Source organism: Rhipicephalus microplus, chromosome 2 (genome assembly GCF_043290135.1).
Source record: "Rhipicephalus microplus isolate Deutch F79 chromosome 2, USDA_Rmic, whole genome shotgun sequence".
NCBI classification, from domain to species: Eukaryota; Metazoa; Arthropoda; class Arachnida; order Ixodida; family Ixodidae; genus Rhipicephalus; species Rhipicephalus microplus.
Genome location: NC_134701.1, coordinates 14,262,049 through 14,279,252, shown reverse-complemented (window position 1 = coordinate 14,279,252; position 17,204 = coordinate 14,262,049). Strand labels below are relative to the sequence as shown.

The window sequence follows — 17,204 nt, the reverse complement described above, 5'->3', positions numbered from 1 at the left end:
TGGAGGCAGTACAACGCAAAGCCATACGGTTTGTACACAACAAGTTCAAACGTACAGATTCTCCCGCTAACCTTCTGGCTTCTCCTCGCATTGAAAAACTAGCTACTGGGGTAAAAGAGGCACGCCTGAGGTTCTTGTACCAGTTGTTACATGGCCACTACAAGGTAGATGTGTCTAAGTACGTCACATTTTCACAGTCACGCCCTACTCGTCATAAGTACAAACACAGTCTGCAAGAATATTCCTCAAACAGAGACGTCTTTGGAAAATCGTTTTTCCCACTAACAATACGCGAATGGAATAAACTGAATGCAAATGCTACTAACTATCCACATTCACCGCAGTGTTAGAAACCATGCGTAATCTACAGTAGTGCTTCAATGATTCACATACCTTTGCTATTTTCCTCTTTTCTTTTTCTTTTTGCACGGCGCAGTGTAGCAGGCCAGAAGGTACTGGGTGAGGCTTATGTATGTCAGTTGGAATGTTATTGTTTGTTCTTCATGAATGTATACTACCTGCAATCTGCCCTCTGTAATGACTCCAATATTGGAGTCGACAGTATTGCAAATGAATAAATAAATAAATAATAGGTATGATGTTGTGAGAGGAATATGGAAAGAGGTCATGGTTCCTGGTCTGACGTTTTGCAATGCAGTCTTGTGCATGAAATCAGAAGTTCAAGCAAGATTAGAAATTGAGCAACGCGGAATAGGTAGGCTTGCCTTTGTAGCTCACGGGAATACACAAAATCAGGGAGTACAAGGTGATAAGAGATGGACTTCATTTGAGGGCCGGAAAGCTAGCAGCAAGATAAAACTTGAGAAGCGATTGAGAGAACTGGGGGAGGAGCGTTGGGCTAGGAAGGTACTCAGCTACTTGTACATGAAGAATGTCGATACAAAATGGCGGAAGCGAACCAGAAAATTGACTGTTAAATACTTGAAAACGGCAGGGGGCCAAACCAAAAAAATTACCGGTTAAGAAGAAGGTGAAGGAAGCTGAGACTGATATGTGGAGAATTGGCATGATTAAGAAGTCCGCACTAGAGATCTATCGAACTTTTAAGCAGGAAATTGCCAAGGAAAGTATCTATGATAATACTCGGGGTAGATCTCTACTGTTTGAGACCAAGATGGGAGTATTGCGAACCAAGACATATCGGGCCAATTACGAAGGGGTAGACATGGTATGCAGTGCGTGTGGAGAGGAAGAAGAAACTGCCGAACACTTGATAATGTTCCGTAAAAAGCTTCACCCTATAGTTGAGGATGATGGCGCAGAGTTTTTCAAAGCACTGGGGTTTAGGAACAGTGAGGGCAAAATAGACTTTAAGCGGGTAGAATTAACTACAAGGAGGTTATCTGATTGGTGGCTAAAGTCAAGGCACGAGTGAACATTAAACCCTTCACTGCAAAGTACCAATCCTCAACCTCACTATTTAAGAGAACAAAAATAAATCTAGTTTTTGGTTCATTAAGTAATATGGCTTGGTGGCGCTAGCCACCACCACATCTAAAGGGTACAGCCACATCTATCCATCCATTCATCCGTCCGTCCGTCCGTCCGTCCTTCCATCCATCCATCCATCCATCCATCCATCCATCCATCCATCCATCCATCCATCTATTCATCCATCCATCCATCCATCCATCCATCCATCCATCCATCCATCCATCCATCCATCCACCCATCCATCCATCCATCCATCCATCCATCCATCCATCCATCCATCCATCCATCCATCCATCCATCCATCCATCCATCCATCCATCCACCCACTGAGTTCAGGCTGGCACGGTGAATGGACGTGTTTTTGAGCGCTCCCGATCGATCGACTGCGCAGATAAGAGGTTTGGCATGTTTTGAGCTTGCCTTTAATATTGATAAGGCATTGAGTAAGCACAAAAAAGGAAAATTAAAAACCACATATAAATACGAATGAATACCAACACTAAAAAAATAAGAAACAAACAACAGTGATTACACACATAAAAATCAACAAATAAATGCTGACAACAGAATTTAGCACGCATCACTACAAAGATAATCGTCCCATGCATTTTCAAAATCCAGTGATGTTGTTTGTTGCACAACCGCATTGGGTAAACTATTCCACATATCTATTGTGTCTGGGGAAAAGGAGTGGCGGAAAGCATTCATGCGTGTGAAATAAGGTTGAATTGCTCTACTATTATTAAGACGATCACATCGCCTTCCAGGAGGCTGAATATATAAATCCTTATTTATCTTTGTTTGTCCGCTTATAATCTTAAAAAGAAATTTGAGGCGATGTTTTCGTCGTGATTTTCCAAAGACTCAAGCTCACAGGACTTTAACAAAGCTGTGACTGAGTGTGTGCATCGGTATATACCGCATATGAAACGGACTGCTAATGTTTGTATTCTTTCAATTTTTGTCCACAACACCTTCTGGTGAGGCGACCATACAATACTAGCGTACTCTAAGACAGGACGTATGAATGTGTTGTAAGCAGTTAGTTTTGCATCTGGTGTGGCATGTCCATTTTTTTGGTAAATACAGTTTTTTGTTTGCCTTAGAACAGATGTTATCAATATGCGAGTGCCATTTCAATGTGTGCCTAATACTAACTCCTAGGTATTTGAAACAATCGGCATTATTTAAAAGGTGACTTCCGATGTGATACATTAATGACAATTCCCGCCCACTAGACTGAATATGCGTATATGTCGTCTTGCTATAGTTTATTTCCATGTCCTATAGTATACACCACTGATCTAATGCTGTAAGCACCTGTTCAGAATAATTTGGTCACCTTCGCAAGTAACTGGGGAATAAATCAAGCAGTCATCTGCAAAAAGTTTCATTTTAATGGGAGCCTTAACTATTGAACATAAATCATTAACAAATATCAGAAAAAGAATTGGTCCTAAAACAGATCCTCGCGGAACGCCCGAGTATACGGCCAGTGGCTTTGAAGTGTTATTTTCAATTTTTACAGCCTGTTTACGTGCGGATAAATAGGCCTCTATCCATTTTATTACTTCTTCGCTTATTCCTTATCTTTTAAGCTTGAAAAGTAACTTACGATAAGAGACCTTATCAAAGGCTTTCCTAAAATTGACACAAATCACATCAGTCTGCAGAAGGGCATCACTGTTTTTATTAAAATCATGGAGCGTTTAAGCTAATTGTGTCACAGTAGAAAGACCATGCAGAAACCCATGTTGGCTTGCGCAAGGTTAGAATCAAGAAAACTAAGATTATGTTTTGCTGATACATGTTCCAAAACTTTACAGCAAACCGACGTCAAGGATACGGGCTGGTAATTGTTTACTAACGAGCGGTTACCTTTTTTAAAAATCGGAATTACAACTGCATTGCGCCAGTCTTGTGGAAGTGATCGCGTCTCAACCGATTTCAAAAATATTATCTCAAAATAAAACGAGACTCATTCTGCGTATCTCTTGAGAAATCTTTTGGTAAGTTATCCGGACAACTTCCTTTCTTGGCATCTAGCTCAAGCAGTGACTAAAAAATACCTTCGCGGTTGATAATAACAGGTTCCATTGCGGTTGTTGCACTGTTATTGATGGAAGCCCCTATCTTATCGCCCTGGTCTATTGTTAAAACGGACTGAAAGAAGCGATTAAAACTATCTGCTAAGTATTCAACTTTTGTCAGGATACAACCCTCATGTTCGATTTGCTCAATTCTTTTCTTTCTGTCGCTGATGTAACGCCAGAATTTGGATGGCGAACTTTTAAGGAAGTTCATAAGCGTTTGGCCAAAGAACTTATTTTTGGAATTCACAAGGGCTTCTTTCAACTTGATATTTATAGCTGAAACTTCCGTTGCTCTTTTTTTACTTTTCCTTAATCTCTTGATTCACCGTTTCATATGTATAATGCTGCGTGTTATCCAGGGATTTCGTTTACGTGTTTTCTTAATACGAGTAGGGACAAAGCGATCAACGCAAGTCACGACGTTGGCCTTAAATCTCTGCCACAATTGCTCCACAGATTCAACAAGTGATGCTCGCTCGTAATCATTAAAGTGGAGCTCGAGAAAATCTATGATGGAAGTTTCATCTGCCTTTTTAAAGTTCCTTACTTTTACCGGAAGGAACGGTTTCTCTAAACTGCATGCACTAGTTTTAATGGCTGAAGACAACATTTTGTGGTCGGACTTGCTATCTAAAATATTTAAAATATAGTCTGTTACGTTTTGAGACGAAAACACGAGGTCTAAAAATGACTTCGACGAACCTGTAACCCTGGTTGGTTCATGCACAATTTGTTCCAGGCCATGACAATTTAATTTCCAAAAGCTTTTCGCAGCTGATTGTTTCAGGCTCACCCGGCAAAAGATTTTGCCAATCAATGTGAGGCAAGTTGAAGTCTCCGTTCATTATCAACCTCGTGCTCCCGTTAACATGTTCACACAAAAAATCACTTAACAAATTCAGAAACAGGCTCACACGCAGATGGTCTGTATACTGAGCCAACAATGTATACTTTATTGTTGAATGTAATCTTACACCATACAGTTTCGCGAACATCACATTGTATGATGCAAGTTGGGATGGAACTTTTAACAATGATTGCAGCACCGCCACTTCGTGAATCTCTGTCCCACCTGAAAAGCTTGTACCCTGAAGGAACAATGCAATCACTGCGTATTTCATCGCGTAGCCATGTTTCTGTTAGTAATACAACTTGGGAACTATGTGCCAATAAAAGATATTCTAATTCTGTAACTTTATTTACGATGCTAAGAGCATTTTGGACAAGAATTCGTATGTATGATTGGGATTGATTTTTTGAACTACCAGCAGAGCTGTCTGAATCACAGGACTCATGTCGGTCATGCGCCCTCAATACTGCGTCGCTTGAACTCTGCTATCGTTCTTGTCACTTCGGTATTGAAAAAGACGGCGTTCATTTTTTTTATCATCCCAGACAAACACGTGCCCGTTTATCTTCAGTTTATCATGCACCATTGACACACTCGCTCCCTTAGCTCGGTCTGGCGCTGAACTTTCCCATAGTTTCTATCTTAGTTCAACTGTTTCTTTTGAGTAATCGTTACTGATACTGAAAGAAGTATCCTTTAGTTTCGTGCATTTACGCATTACCTTCCCTTTCTCACGGTAATCTATGAATGTCATAATTACTGGTCTTGCTTTGCCTTGTCTTTGTTTACCTAATCGATGAATTCTATATACCGATTTAACGTCTACCCCTAGCTTGCTTCTGAAAATGTTATCAACAACGGCATCGCGCAAATCTTCCTCGTCCTCACTTCTGGCCTCAGGAACCGCAAAAACGAGTAGATTATTTATTCGGCTTCTGTTTTCACAATTCACTAGTCGTTCTGCTTGTTGCTGGACTATATTTCCGAACTTTTCTATTTTCTTTTGCATATCCTGCATGGCATTAGGATAGCTATTCATTCTTTCTGACTTTTCATTAAGTTCAGCAACTTTTTATAATCGCGTTCACCTTCTCATCAGATTCTTCTGGTTATCTAAAATTAGTTAAAACAATTCAGCAGTCTCGGGACCCGGATTTTCTTCTACATCCCCCGAAGTTAACAACAGCAGTAATGACAACCAACACTCAACCACAATAGAACAACATTGCTGAGGGCACGGCACGACAATCAAGAATCTACTGTCACTTTTGCAACAAGCAGCACAAGGCTGTACACCAACCTGCAAAGGTAGCAGCAGCGGTTTAGCCATCCTGCCCGCTTGGCATGTGCCGTGCCCTCTGATGTAGCCGTCGTTGTGTTCGTTCCTAAGTACGCCTGCGATCGCTGACGTCACTGTTGTCAACCGAAGTTTGTCCAATGCGATGTCCAATGTCTTGTTTCCGTAGTCATGCAACAGGAGTGAAAACTGCCCGCGCACGTTGCTTGACGAAATCACAGCGATGATCTAAGTCAGTGCCTACAAAAGTAGCACCAGCGGTTTAGCCATCCGGCCCGTTTGGCATGTGCCGTGCCCTCTGATGTAGCCGTCGTTGTGTCCGTTCTTAAGTACGCGTGCGATCGCTGACGTCACCGTTGTCAACCGAAGTTTGTCCAATGCGATGTCCGATGTATTGTTTCCGTAGTCATGCAACAGGAGTGCAAACTGCCCGCGCACGTTGCTTGACGAAATCACGGCAATGATCCAAGTCAGTGCCTGCAAAAGTAGCACCGGCGGTTTAGCCATCCTGCCCGTTTGGCATGTGCCGTGCCCTCTGATGTAGCCGTCCTTGTGTCCGTTCTTAAGAACGCCTGCGATCGCTGACGTCACCGTTGTCGACCGAAGAATTCACGGCGATGATCCAAGTCAGTGCCTGCAAAGGCAGCAGCAGCGGTTTAGCCATCCTGCTCGCTTGGCATGTGCCGTGCCCTCGGACGGCTTTTCGTACGGCTTTTTCGGTGGTTAGGCACCAGGTATTTACTAGTTTGTGCACGAGAGTGTGTTTTTTGCTTTTTTTGCCACCCAGTTGGGGAGCTGCACGTACAATGAACATGCAAATTTTGGGTAGAAGAGCTTGGAATTTCTTTTTTTCTTAGGGCAGGAATCGTGCTTTGTAATAATCGAGTGAGACAATTCATAAGGACAATTGGTGTCACAAAGACCTGGTTAAAAAAGGCTGTAAAGTGTTCAGGATGCGGGGTAGGTTTCAAAATGGACCCAAGTGCAGAAGCGCATGGAGAAGAAGCTGACGCGAACTGTAGGCAATGTGAGGTTGAGGAAAACGTGAAGAAAATGATGGTTACCCAGAGTGACCTGCTGATGAAAATCACCGAACTCGAGATGGCGTTGTCGACAGAGCAAGAGAAATTGAGGCTATAGGAGAAAGGCTGAAGGCTGCCGAGGAAGCACTAGCGAAGGTGAACAAAGAAGCGGCTGACGAAAAAAAAACAGTAGGGCACCGGCAACCAGAATGGCGAAGAAGAAAGAGCAAGCAAGTTTGGAAAAAACAGGTTCAGCCCGTTCAGTTGTCGCAAGGCCCAGCTTCAGCGAAGTAGTGGTGGGGCTGGAAGGGGGCAAAGTAGCTGGCGTCACAGGTGAAAGAAACCCCCCGGTGCAGGACGCTCCAGCTGAAAAGCCACAGCATGTGATAATCACCGGGGACTCGAATATAAATCGATGCGCAGAAGCAATAAAAAATGGTAAGAGATGAAGAGGGTTGGAGCAGGCGCATTCCCAGGACGCAAGATGGAAGCAGTCATGAGGCATGCGAGCGCAAAACTCAAAACTTTAGCTGATAGACGAAACCTCATGATAATTTCAAGGGTTTAAACGACGTCCTAAATGAAGATACGGCAAGACTAGCGACCACACTGGCGAAAGGGGCCAATGACATGCGCGCCACTTCTCCTTAGGTACAGGTAGTAATATGCACAATACCGGAGGTACCGGTGCGTGACGGCGACCTGCAAAAAGCGGTTGTCAACTCAAACCAAGAGATATGGCGGATGAGTCGAGAGAAAGGCTTTCAGGTGGTGGAAATAAAGGGAGAGGTGCATAGGTGGGGTGGTTTTCAACGAGACAGAATTCACTTCAATGGGCGGCTAGGTCATGAGGTGGGTTGGCGACCTGCAGGACGTGCAGTAGCTTTTTTTGTGGAGCACGCGGGCTTTTCGGGGTGTAGGGTAGCTAGTAATCAGAAAAACAACCAGAGAGACTCTTTGACAGATGGTATGGACAGATCCGATTCCAAAGTGGCACCAGTACCTAAGAAAGGGCAGAAATAGACGTAGCCACAAGGGCCGAGGCAATTCCGACAAAGAATATATTAACATGCAGGGTGGTAGGAACAGGCTGAAGTGGGAAGACATAGAAGAACAGCTAAGGGAGGAGAGGCCGATGGTATACTGTTTTGTAGAAACACATGTTAGGGTCATGGAACAACCTCCTAACAACCCAGATTACGCGTGGTAATATTGTAATAGAACAGAAGGCAGCAGAGACGGGGGTGGTGATATTGGGGTATTCATTCATAAAAGTAGACTGCAAAGGGTCATGCAGGAGTGCAAGAAACATTTATGTCTAAAAGGGAAAGTGGCAGGACAAATGACACTCCTTGGTTTGGTGTACTTGTAAACGGGAGCAAAGGCCAGATAGGGAACCAGGCAATGGTAGAGTGTATAATAAATGACACTGAGGAATTAGGAGGCGAATGCGAGATAAATATACTAGGAGATATGAACGCACAAATAGAAGATATAGATCGGTATACTGACCCGACAGGCAAAATGATCATGGATATGTGTGAAAGGCATGGTTTGATCATTCGAAACAGCAATGACAAGTGTGAAGGGCAAATAAAATGGGAAGTAGGAAGGCTGCAGTCGACAATTCATTACGCGCTGATGCCGCATAGGATGTATGAGAGGCTCAGACGAATGCACATAGATGAATGTGGCTTCTAAAGTATGTGTAGTGATCATAAACGTTTCAAGCTAAGTTTTGGAAGAGCAGTGAAAGTGGGAAAGAGACAAGATGAGGAACTACAGGAAAATTTTTATTCTGAAAGGCGAATAGAAATAGCTACTAAACAAATTGAGAAAATAATCACTGTGGATAATAAAACAGTGTGGACGTACACGAATCCAATTAAACTTTTTGGGCTATAACTTGCTAAGAGAAATGACAAGTCACCCCGGAAAAGAAGACACAAACGCAAGAGTTTGTGGGATAAGGAAGTTAAGAGAGTCGTAGCAAAACGTCAGGAAGTCTCAAGGGAACACAGACCTGCTAAGTAGCGTGGTTAACCGACAGATTATGTTGAAAAAAAAAAGGGAAATCTTCCTAAGCTGTAGAAGGGAAGCATCCTTTATGATCAATAAAAAGATTAGGGAGGTTTTCAGCTAGGAAGGTTCTAAGCTACTTGTACATGAAGAATGTCGATACAAGTTGGAGGAAGCGAACCGGGAAATAGACTGGTAAATACTTAAAAAACAGCAGGTGGCCAAACCAAAAAGAACTGTCGGTCAAGAAGAAAGTGAAAGAAACGGAGACATACACGCGGAGAATTGGCATGATTAAGAAGTCCGCACTAGAGATCTATCGAGTTTTTAAGCAGGAAATTGCCAAGGAAAAGGATCAATGATAATACTCGGGGTAGTTCTCTACTGTTTGAGGGCAGGACGGGAGTACTGCGAACCAAGAAATATCGGGCCAAATACGAGGGGGTAGACACGGTATACAGTGCGTGTAAAGAGGAGGAGGACACTGCCGAACACTTAATAATGTTCTGTAAAGGGCTTCACCCTATAGTTCAGGATAAGGCGCAGAGTTTTTCAAAGCACTGGGGTTTAGGGACAGGTAGGGCAAAATAGACTTTAAGCGGGTAGAATTAACTAGAAGGAGGTTATGTGATTGGTGGCTAAAGTCAAGGCACGAGTGAAAATTATACCCTTCACTGCAAAGTACGAGTCCTCAACCTCACTATTTAAAGAGAAAAAATAAATCTAGTTGTTGGTTCATTAGATATTACCACTTGGTGGCGCTAGCCACCACCCGATCTGAAGGGTACAGCCATATCCATCCATCCATCCATCCATCCATCCATCCATCCATCCATCCATCCATCCATCCATCCATCCATCCATCCATCCATCTAACTCCAGAGTCGGACGTCTATACCATCTCACTGCAACAGTGCAATCTTGCTCAGCGGGCGCGAGTCATTCTGCGGCATGCCACCCACGCCAGAACATCACGCCGTATGTTTTTCTTGTGCGCGCGACGAGTACCTTCACTGCATATTCATTGAATAATATGGTGGATTTATGCGCAACTCTACTCCCGTAGAGAGCAAATACAGTAACTATAAGGCCTCCTACTACGTAGCGCCCCGAAATCTTCTCGGGACTATATAGTGGTTGTTGAAATTGCAGCGTTTGTTATCGCCGTTTGTGTTTCATTATTTTGTGTTTTCTGCTTTGTAGAGTACCAGAATAGGGACACCCTACTCCTTCCCTCTCGTCCTCGTCTTAAATTTGCTGCGCTAGGTTGCTAGATTCTGTCAGCTAGGCGTCAATATTTGTGTACTCTGATACCAGCTTGGTTTACGTGCAGTCATCGGCGCAATATTGTGCGCTCGAATTAAACGTTTGTTGTGGTTTCCCTGTACTTTGATTATTTTCTAAAGCAGATTGAACAGATGAAAGCACAGCAAAAGTTTTACTGCACAATTTGATAGACTACAAAAGCTTAAAATGTGAAGCCTGGTCATTATTCAGCTGGCCACTTTCTGGTTTTTTATTGAGTTATTTCCTCTATTAGGCCTAGCCAAATGCTCTTACAATTCGGTGTGACAATGTTTCACAAATGAAAATTTCTTTCAAATCAATGCGTCTCGATCAAAGTTCGAAAAGGCTAAGGTAGAACTTACGGTTGCAGCTAAATGTAGTGACAACCAGAATGTCACTGCCGTCAGGGAAACCAGCAGGCGAGCCCCAGACCTGCTCCGCACCGCAGTTGAAACCACCTTCATGGTTCGAGGTAGCGCCTGAAAGGGACAGTGGAGGAAGAAAAAACAACTTTACTTCTGAGAGAAACGGTTAGGGCTTGTGTATTTACGGTGTAAGCTACATGTATCTCTAACAGCCATGGATTCCCGCGCAACACTGTACGTGAATTAATGATACGTTAGAGCAGCTGTACACCGTGAAGTTAATCCTTTGTTTGCCTTTTCATGAAGGTTATCTCGCTTTCCTCAGTTAGGTGGTGAATGAAAGCTGTCTAGACAGCACTGTAGCTAAATATCTCTTGGTCTCGGAGATACCACTTTCCGAAAGGCCCGGTTGACATCACCTTCAGCGGAAGTGTTGGCTCACTCCTTTTTCAGTAGGGACGTGTGTGTAAGAGCCCCAGTGACTCATATGTTTGGTACAGCTGCTTCTTTGTCGCTGTTGTAAACATCTGGCAGGAAATTTTTTTCTGAAATTCGTCAAGTGGTTGATAATTGGTGAGAGCCAATGCTTCCTTCCAAAAAGGTAACATTATCAGGAATGCCACTGTCATGAATGCGGAGCATTTTATAGTCGCACCTACTCGCAAATCCGGCATTGGCCGCGACATCGGTTACGATCCGGCGCATGCTCACGCCTCGCGTCTCGTGCGGCACGCTTGTGTCTCGTGTCACAAATGTCGCTCCCCCTACCTCTCTTGCCTCGCAAGGCTGACACAGGCAGCATCTGCTAGTAAAAAATTGGCCCCGTGTCAGCATGTAAATCTGCAAATGTCGGCGAAAGACGATAGTCTTGCGTGTGGAGAGAGTGAACAAAACATTTCTTTGATGTCCTGTGCAAGAAAATTAGTGAATGGTATTCTGGAGGCGCTGCGTTAGAGTGCCTCAAGCGTGCAGCGGAGGCGAACGAGTGCATGAAGTCACGTCACACGTGAGGCGTGAGCGCCATCTGGCAGTTTTCTTGGAAAACGAAGTGCGTGGCTCTGAGATGGGTGTGCGCGCCCGTCTCAGAGGTGATAAGGTGTAGAACGCAAGGCGACGGGTAGGTGCCACCACTGTTTCGTCTTAGCAAAGCGTTGGAAACACTCGCCTTTTCTTGAAATTGTTACATGGCCAGCGCAGCGTGATATGCGTTACGGTCTTTAAAATTACTTATGTATGCCTTTTCTAGTAAAAGACGCACATGAAGAGCATATACGTGTTGTTATGGTGCCCCAGACATGCGAAATAATTGCTTTTTGATTGACGATTGCACAAGCATGAACGCTGAAGCTTGAGCAGCATTGGTGGGCGCTGCGGATGGAAACTGCCGTTTCGAGTGCACGGTGCCGTTAAAGCGGACAAACAGACAAATGTACTGACAGACAGACCAAAATGTTTGCGTCGAAGGTCCACCAGAAAGGCTATTGTCTTTAAATGATGCTCCCACCTCCCCAAAGAAATCTTGAGGAAATGCGAATATATTTCTTGCACCGAGAAATGATACCTTTGCGGTCAGACGTTCGCCTTCACCGACTTCTGCTATCACCTCGAGAGGCGCCCAGCTAGTGAACAATAGACAGTGAGGAGCGAGCGTATTGAAGAGCAGTGCGCCAGCGTTCTCGGCTCGGCGTTAGCGTTGTCACACATACACAATTCCGGATGTTCTTGAGAGGCGTCCAGCCAGCGAACGATCTAGAGTGAGGCTCGAGCGGACGGAAGAGAGGGTCGCACGGTGGAGAAAGAGCAAATGGCGAGAGAAGGAGGGGAGTTGCACTGCACATACTCTCTCCTACACTCGGTCGCACCACATGCTTCGGTTGCTAGGGGCGAGAATAAGCGCGCGCGCCCCATAGATTTGGTGGCTAGAGGGGAAGGTGGCGCGAGCGGCATTGCGGCAGCAGAGAGAGAGCGCTGCCTTGCTTCATGAAACGGCCGTGGACAAACGGCGGCGCTGCTGCAGGCAGTTCGATGAGTACACGTCGGACGCGTTTTTGGAGGTCGGACGCGTTTTTGGAGAGCTCCGGAATGACAGCTACAGATAAGTGTTTTTGCATGTTTCCAGCTTGCCTCTGTATGTAGCGTTATGAGAACGTAAGGCGCTAGCGTAAAGCTTGATTAGGTCTATTACGGTGTACGTTTTTTTTTCTTTTTTTTTAGTATTTTGTACTGTGTCTTTTTTTTCTCCAGCCACCACGTGGCTGAGGCCTGCGCGTAGACCGACCACGTGCATGCGCAGGTGCTGTGAAGTGTAGCTTATTTATTTATTATTGTGGTTCTTTTTGGCTTAGACCAGTGTATTTTAGTACAGTTTTCTAACACGTGGGCATCGGTAAACTGAGCTAGCCATGGTCAAAAAGACCGTAAAGTGTTCAGAGTGCGGGGTAGGGCGGAAGGTGGAAGTTAGTGCGGAGGAGAAAGCAGAAGATGACGCCAAGTGTAGACGGTGCGAGTTCGAGGAGAAAATGAAAAATATGATGGCGGTCCAGAGTGGGCTCATGGAGAAAATCGCAGAGCTGGAGAACGCATTGGCGAAGGAGCGAGAGAAAACGTCAGCCATGGAAGAAAGGCTCCGGGCAGCCGAGAAGGGTCTATCGAAGGTCGTGAAAGGGAACGAAGACGAAGGTGACGGTGGGAGCATTATGACGACGACCCCCCGTGCGGGAGAGATGAAGGAAACAGGCATGACAAAGGCAGATACATTGGCCACAGGGCCCAGCTACCGGGAAGTAGTTTTGAGGGAGGGAGGGAGCAAACCAGCAGCCGTGACTCACGCTAGTCACCTAGTCAGCAGCCAGGTGCAGGTTTCAGAAGGAATGTCTGAACAGGTCATCATCGCCGGTGACTCAAATTTAGTCCGATGCGCAGCGGCAATCAAAGAAAGGGTGAAAGGCGACAAGAGAGTTGCGATAGGGACGTTCCCAGGACAAACGCTGGGGACAGTAATGAGTCAAGCGGGTGAACAACTCGCAGCTAAAGCTAACAATCGTAACCTCGTTGTAATTGCGGGAGGGTTAAATGACGTCCTGAAAAAAGAATCGTCAGGACTAGCGACGACCTTGGCGAAAGGGGTGGATGACATGCGCGCCGTGTCCCCCCAGGTGCAAATTGTAGTATGCACAGTACCGGAAGTACCAGTACGCAACGTCAACCTGCAAAGAGCGGTTGTCGACGCAAACAAAGCGATATGGCGAATTAGTCGAGAGAAGGGTTTCGAGGTAGTGGATTTAAACAGGGAAGTGCACAGGTGGGGTGGATTCCAAAGAGACAAGATTCATTTCGATAAGAGGCTTGGACACGAGGTGGGCTGGCGACTGGCAGGACGCGCAGTAGCTTTTTTGGGGGGCTCACGGGCCCTTCGGAGTCCGGGGTAGCTCGTAACAGGGAAAACAACCAGGAGGACGCTTTGACAGGTAGAATTGCGAAAAACCAGAAAAAAGGTAAAAGAAAAAGGAAAAAGGCGCGTGTTGCAATTAGTTACATAAACATGCAGGGTGGCAGAAAGAAGGCAAAATGGTTAGAGATTGAGGAGCAGTTAAAAAAAGAACAGATAGGCGTGTATGCGGTTACAGAAACACACCTTAGAGACTTGGAAGAGCCACCACATATTGAAAATTATGTTTGGGAAGGGTGTAACAGGACCATATCGGAAAGGAAAGGTGGGGGTGTAGGAATGCTAATTCATCGCGGAGCCAAATGGGTTAGAGTGAAACAGACGTGTTCAGAGCACCTCTGGGTTCTGGGCACAGTAGGTGGAAAGGAAACGTGGCTAGGGGTAGCCTACTTGTGGACGGGGAATAACTGCAGAGAAAAGAATAAGGAGATAGTGGATTGCATGAGTGCGGATATTAAGGAATTTGGTAATGGGGCCGAAATCATCCTTCTAGGGGACATGAATGCCCACATACATGACCTTGACGGATATTCAGACACCAATGGGAAGTTATTACTAGATCTTTGCGAGCAACATAGTCTGGAGATAGTTAACACGGGGCCTAAATGTGACGGCCAGATCACATGGGAAGTCGGAAACAAGCAATCAAGTATTGATTATTGTCTCATGACTGAAGGAATTTACCACAAACTGACAGAAATGAGGATAGACGAGGAAGGCATTAACAGCTTGGGTAGTGATCATAAACGAATAACATTACAAATGGGATACGAAACTGAAAATATGAGCATGGAATCAAAGTCTGGCAGCTCGTATTTAAATGACAAACAAATAATAAATATAGCCGCAAGAGTCGAGGAAGAAGTAGGCGAAATACCAGGCAAGGACTGGGAGTATAGTGAGCTGTTTCATCTAATGACGAAGGAGATAGGGAAAGAGAAGAAAACTGTTTGCTGGAAAGGAAAAAGGAAGCCAAAAAGTTGGTGCAACAAGGAAATCCGGGAGGCGATCGAGAAGCGACGCGAAGCATCACGGGAGCATAGAAAGGCAAAAAAGGAGAAGCGGCCGCAGGACGAAGTCAAAAAAATATGGGAAATATATTTAGAGAAAAAATCCCTTGTACAGAAATTGGTAGAGGCAAAAATTAAAGGTGAAAGTGAACGCTGGATGACAGAGATACACGAAAAAAAGGAGGCCGCGCCTAGGATTTTTTGGAGCCACATAAAGGCGCTAGGTAGGAAGTCTGTCACAACGCAACAACATATTCTAGATGAAGGAGGAAATCAATTGGAAGGGTACGAAGCGCTAGGTTACATCCAAAAGGTAACAGCCGATTCGTTTCAAAAGAGCGTCCAGGGGATCTCCCCGGTGAGTAAAAGTGTGGCGGAGAAAGCAACAGAGGAAGAGCTAGTACTTGATAATTTCAACTGGAAAAAGGCCGAAGGAAAAATTCCAAAGCGCACTGCCGCGGGTTTAGATGGGATTCCCGTTAGCCTCATTAACGAACTAGGACATAACACTAAAGAAGCATTGTTAAAAGCAGTAGAAAAAAGCTTAAAGGACGGACAAATACCGGACAGTTGGCGACAAAGTAGAATGAACTTGATCTATAAAGGCAAGGGAGAAAAGGACAAGATTCGCTCGTATAGACCACTAACCATTACATCGGTACTATACAGGTTGGCGATGCAAGCAGTAAAAATGAAAATAGAAACATGGGCCGAACATAACGATATTTTGGGAGAACTTCAGAACGGATTTCGAGTCGACAGGCGGTTAGACGATAACCTGTTTGTTCTCACTCAGTGTATAGAAATATCTAAAATAGAGAATAGGCCCTTGTACGTGGCTTTTCTAGACATCACTGGGGCATACGACAACGTTAATCAGGAAATTTTGTCGGATATATTGAAAGGAATGGGCATGGGCGACGACTGTATACAGCTTTTGAGGGAGATATACCGAGAAAATACAGTTTGCATAGAGCGGGAAGGAATGCGTAGCAAAGAGAACGTTGAGGTTAGCAGGGGGCTGAGACAGGGATGTCCTTTGTCCCCGCTGTTATTCATGCTGTACATGGTGAGTATGGAAAAAGCGCTAGAAGGTAGCAACATTGGTTTTAATTTGTCACACAAACAGGGCGGCATGATGATTGAGCAGAAGCTTCCAGGTTTATTTTATGCGGACGATATCGTCTTATTTGCGGACAGTCGAGATGATATACAGCAGCTGGCGAATATATGCGGAAGGGAAGGTGAAGCTCTTGGACTAGGATTCAGTGTAACGAAGTGTGGATTGATGGTATTCAATGATCCCTGTGATCAGACGGTGTCCATACAAGGCCAAGAAATACCGAGGGTAAGTGAATACAAGTACCTTGGAGTATGGGTAAATGAGAGTGATAGATACATGGAGGTACAGGAAAAAGCCTCGGCAGCAAAAGGAAAGAGGAATGCGGCAATAATGAAGCACAGAGCGCTGTGGGGATACAATAGGTATGAGGTGCTTCGAGGTCTGTGGAAGGGTGTAATGGTTCCAGGGCTTACTTTTGGGAACTCAGTGGTGTGCATGAGGGCAGAGGTGCAATCGGGAATGGATGTAAATCAAAGGACTGTGGGACGCCTCGCGTTGGGTGCTCACGGGAAGACGACAAACGAGGCTGTAAAGGGCGATATGGGGTGGGCAGGTTTTGAGGCGAGGGAAGCGCAGAGCAAAATAAGGTTCGAAGAAAGGCTAAGAAATATGAAGGAGAGTAGATGGGCAGAGAAGGTGTTCCGTTATTTGTATAAGAAGAGCGTGGACACACAGTGGAGAAAAAGAACTAGAAGACTCACTAGTAAATATACGGCTGGTATTGTAAGCCATATGTCAACAAAGAGCGTTAAGGGAAAAGTCAGGGAGGCGGAGAGGATTTACTGGATGGCAGCTATGGAGAAAAAACCGGCTTTGAGTAACTACCGAAAGGGCAAAAATGAAATAAGGAGGGAGGCATTTTACGATAATTCAAGGGGAAGCGCTTTACTGTTTGAAGCGAGATCGGGTTGCCTTAGAACGCGTAGTTATAAAGCAAGATTCAGTAAAGAAGAAGAACAATGCACATGCAGCGGGAAAGATAAGGAAACGGCGGAGCATGTTCTGATTGAATGTGGAGATATCCACCCAGGTGTACGTTTGGGCACGAGCCTACAGGAAGCCTTGGGTTTTAGGGACAACAATGGAAAGCTGAACACACCCGCGATTGAAATAAGTAAGAGACGGTTAGAGTATTGGTGGCAGAAAATTAGAGAGAAAGGACAAAAATAAATATTGGAAAAATACAATATGGACAGTGTGCCGTAAATGGCAGAGAACTTAAGCTGAAAATTTAC

The 17,204-nt window shown here is 44.8% G+C and overlaps 1 protein-coding gene across 1 annotated transcript in view; it reads right to left on the bottom strand.

The window, feature by feature from the left end:
• The window catches only part of LOC119169944 (adenylate cyclase type 3), a 1,227,834-nt gene that overhangs the window by 595,546 nt on the left and 615,084 nt on the right, over positions 1-17,204 (bottom strand). Inside the window, exon 9 of the mRNA XM_075886158.1 lies at positions 10,386-10,502. Within this exon, the coding sequence (XP_075742273.1) occupies positions 10,386-10,502 (117 nt within the window). The remainder of the gene's footprint in view (positions 1-10,385; positions 10,503-17,204) is intronic.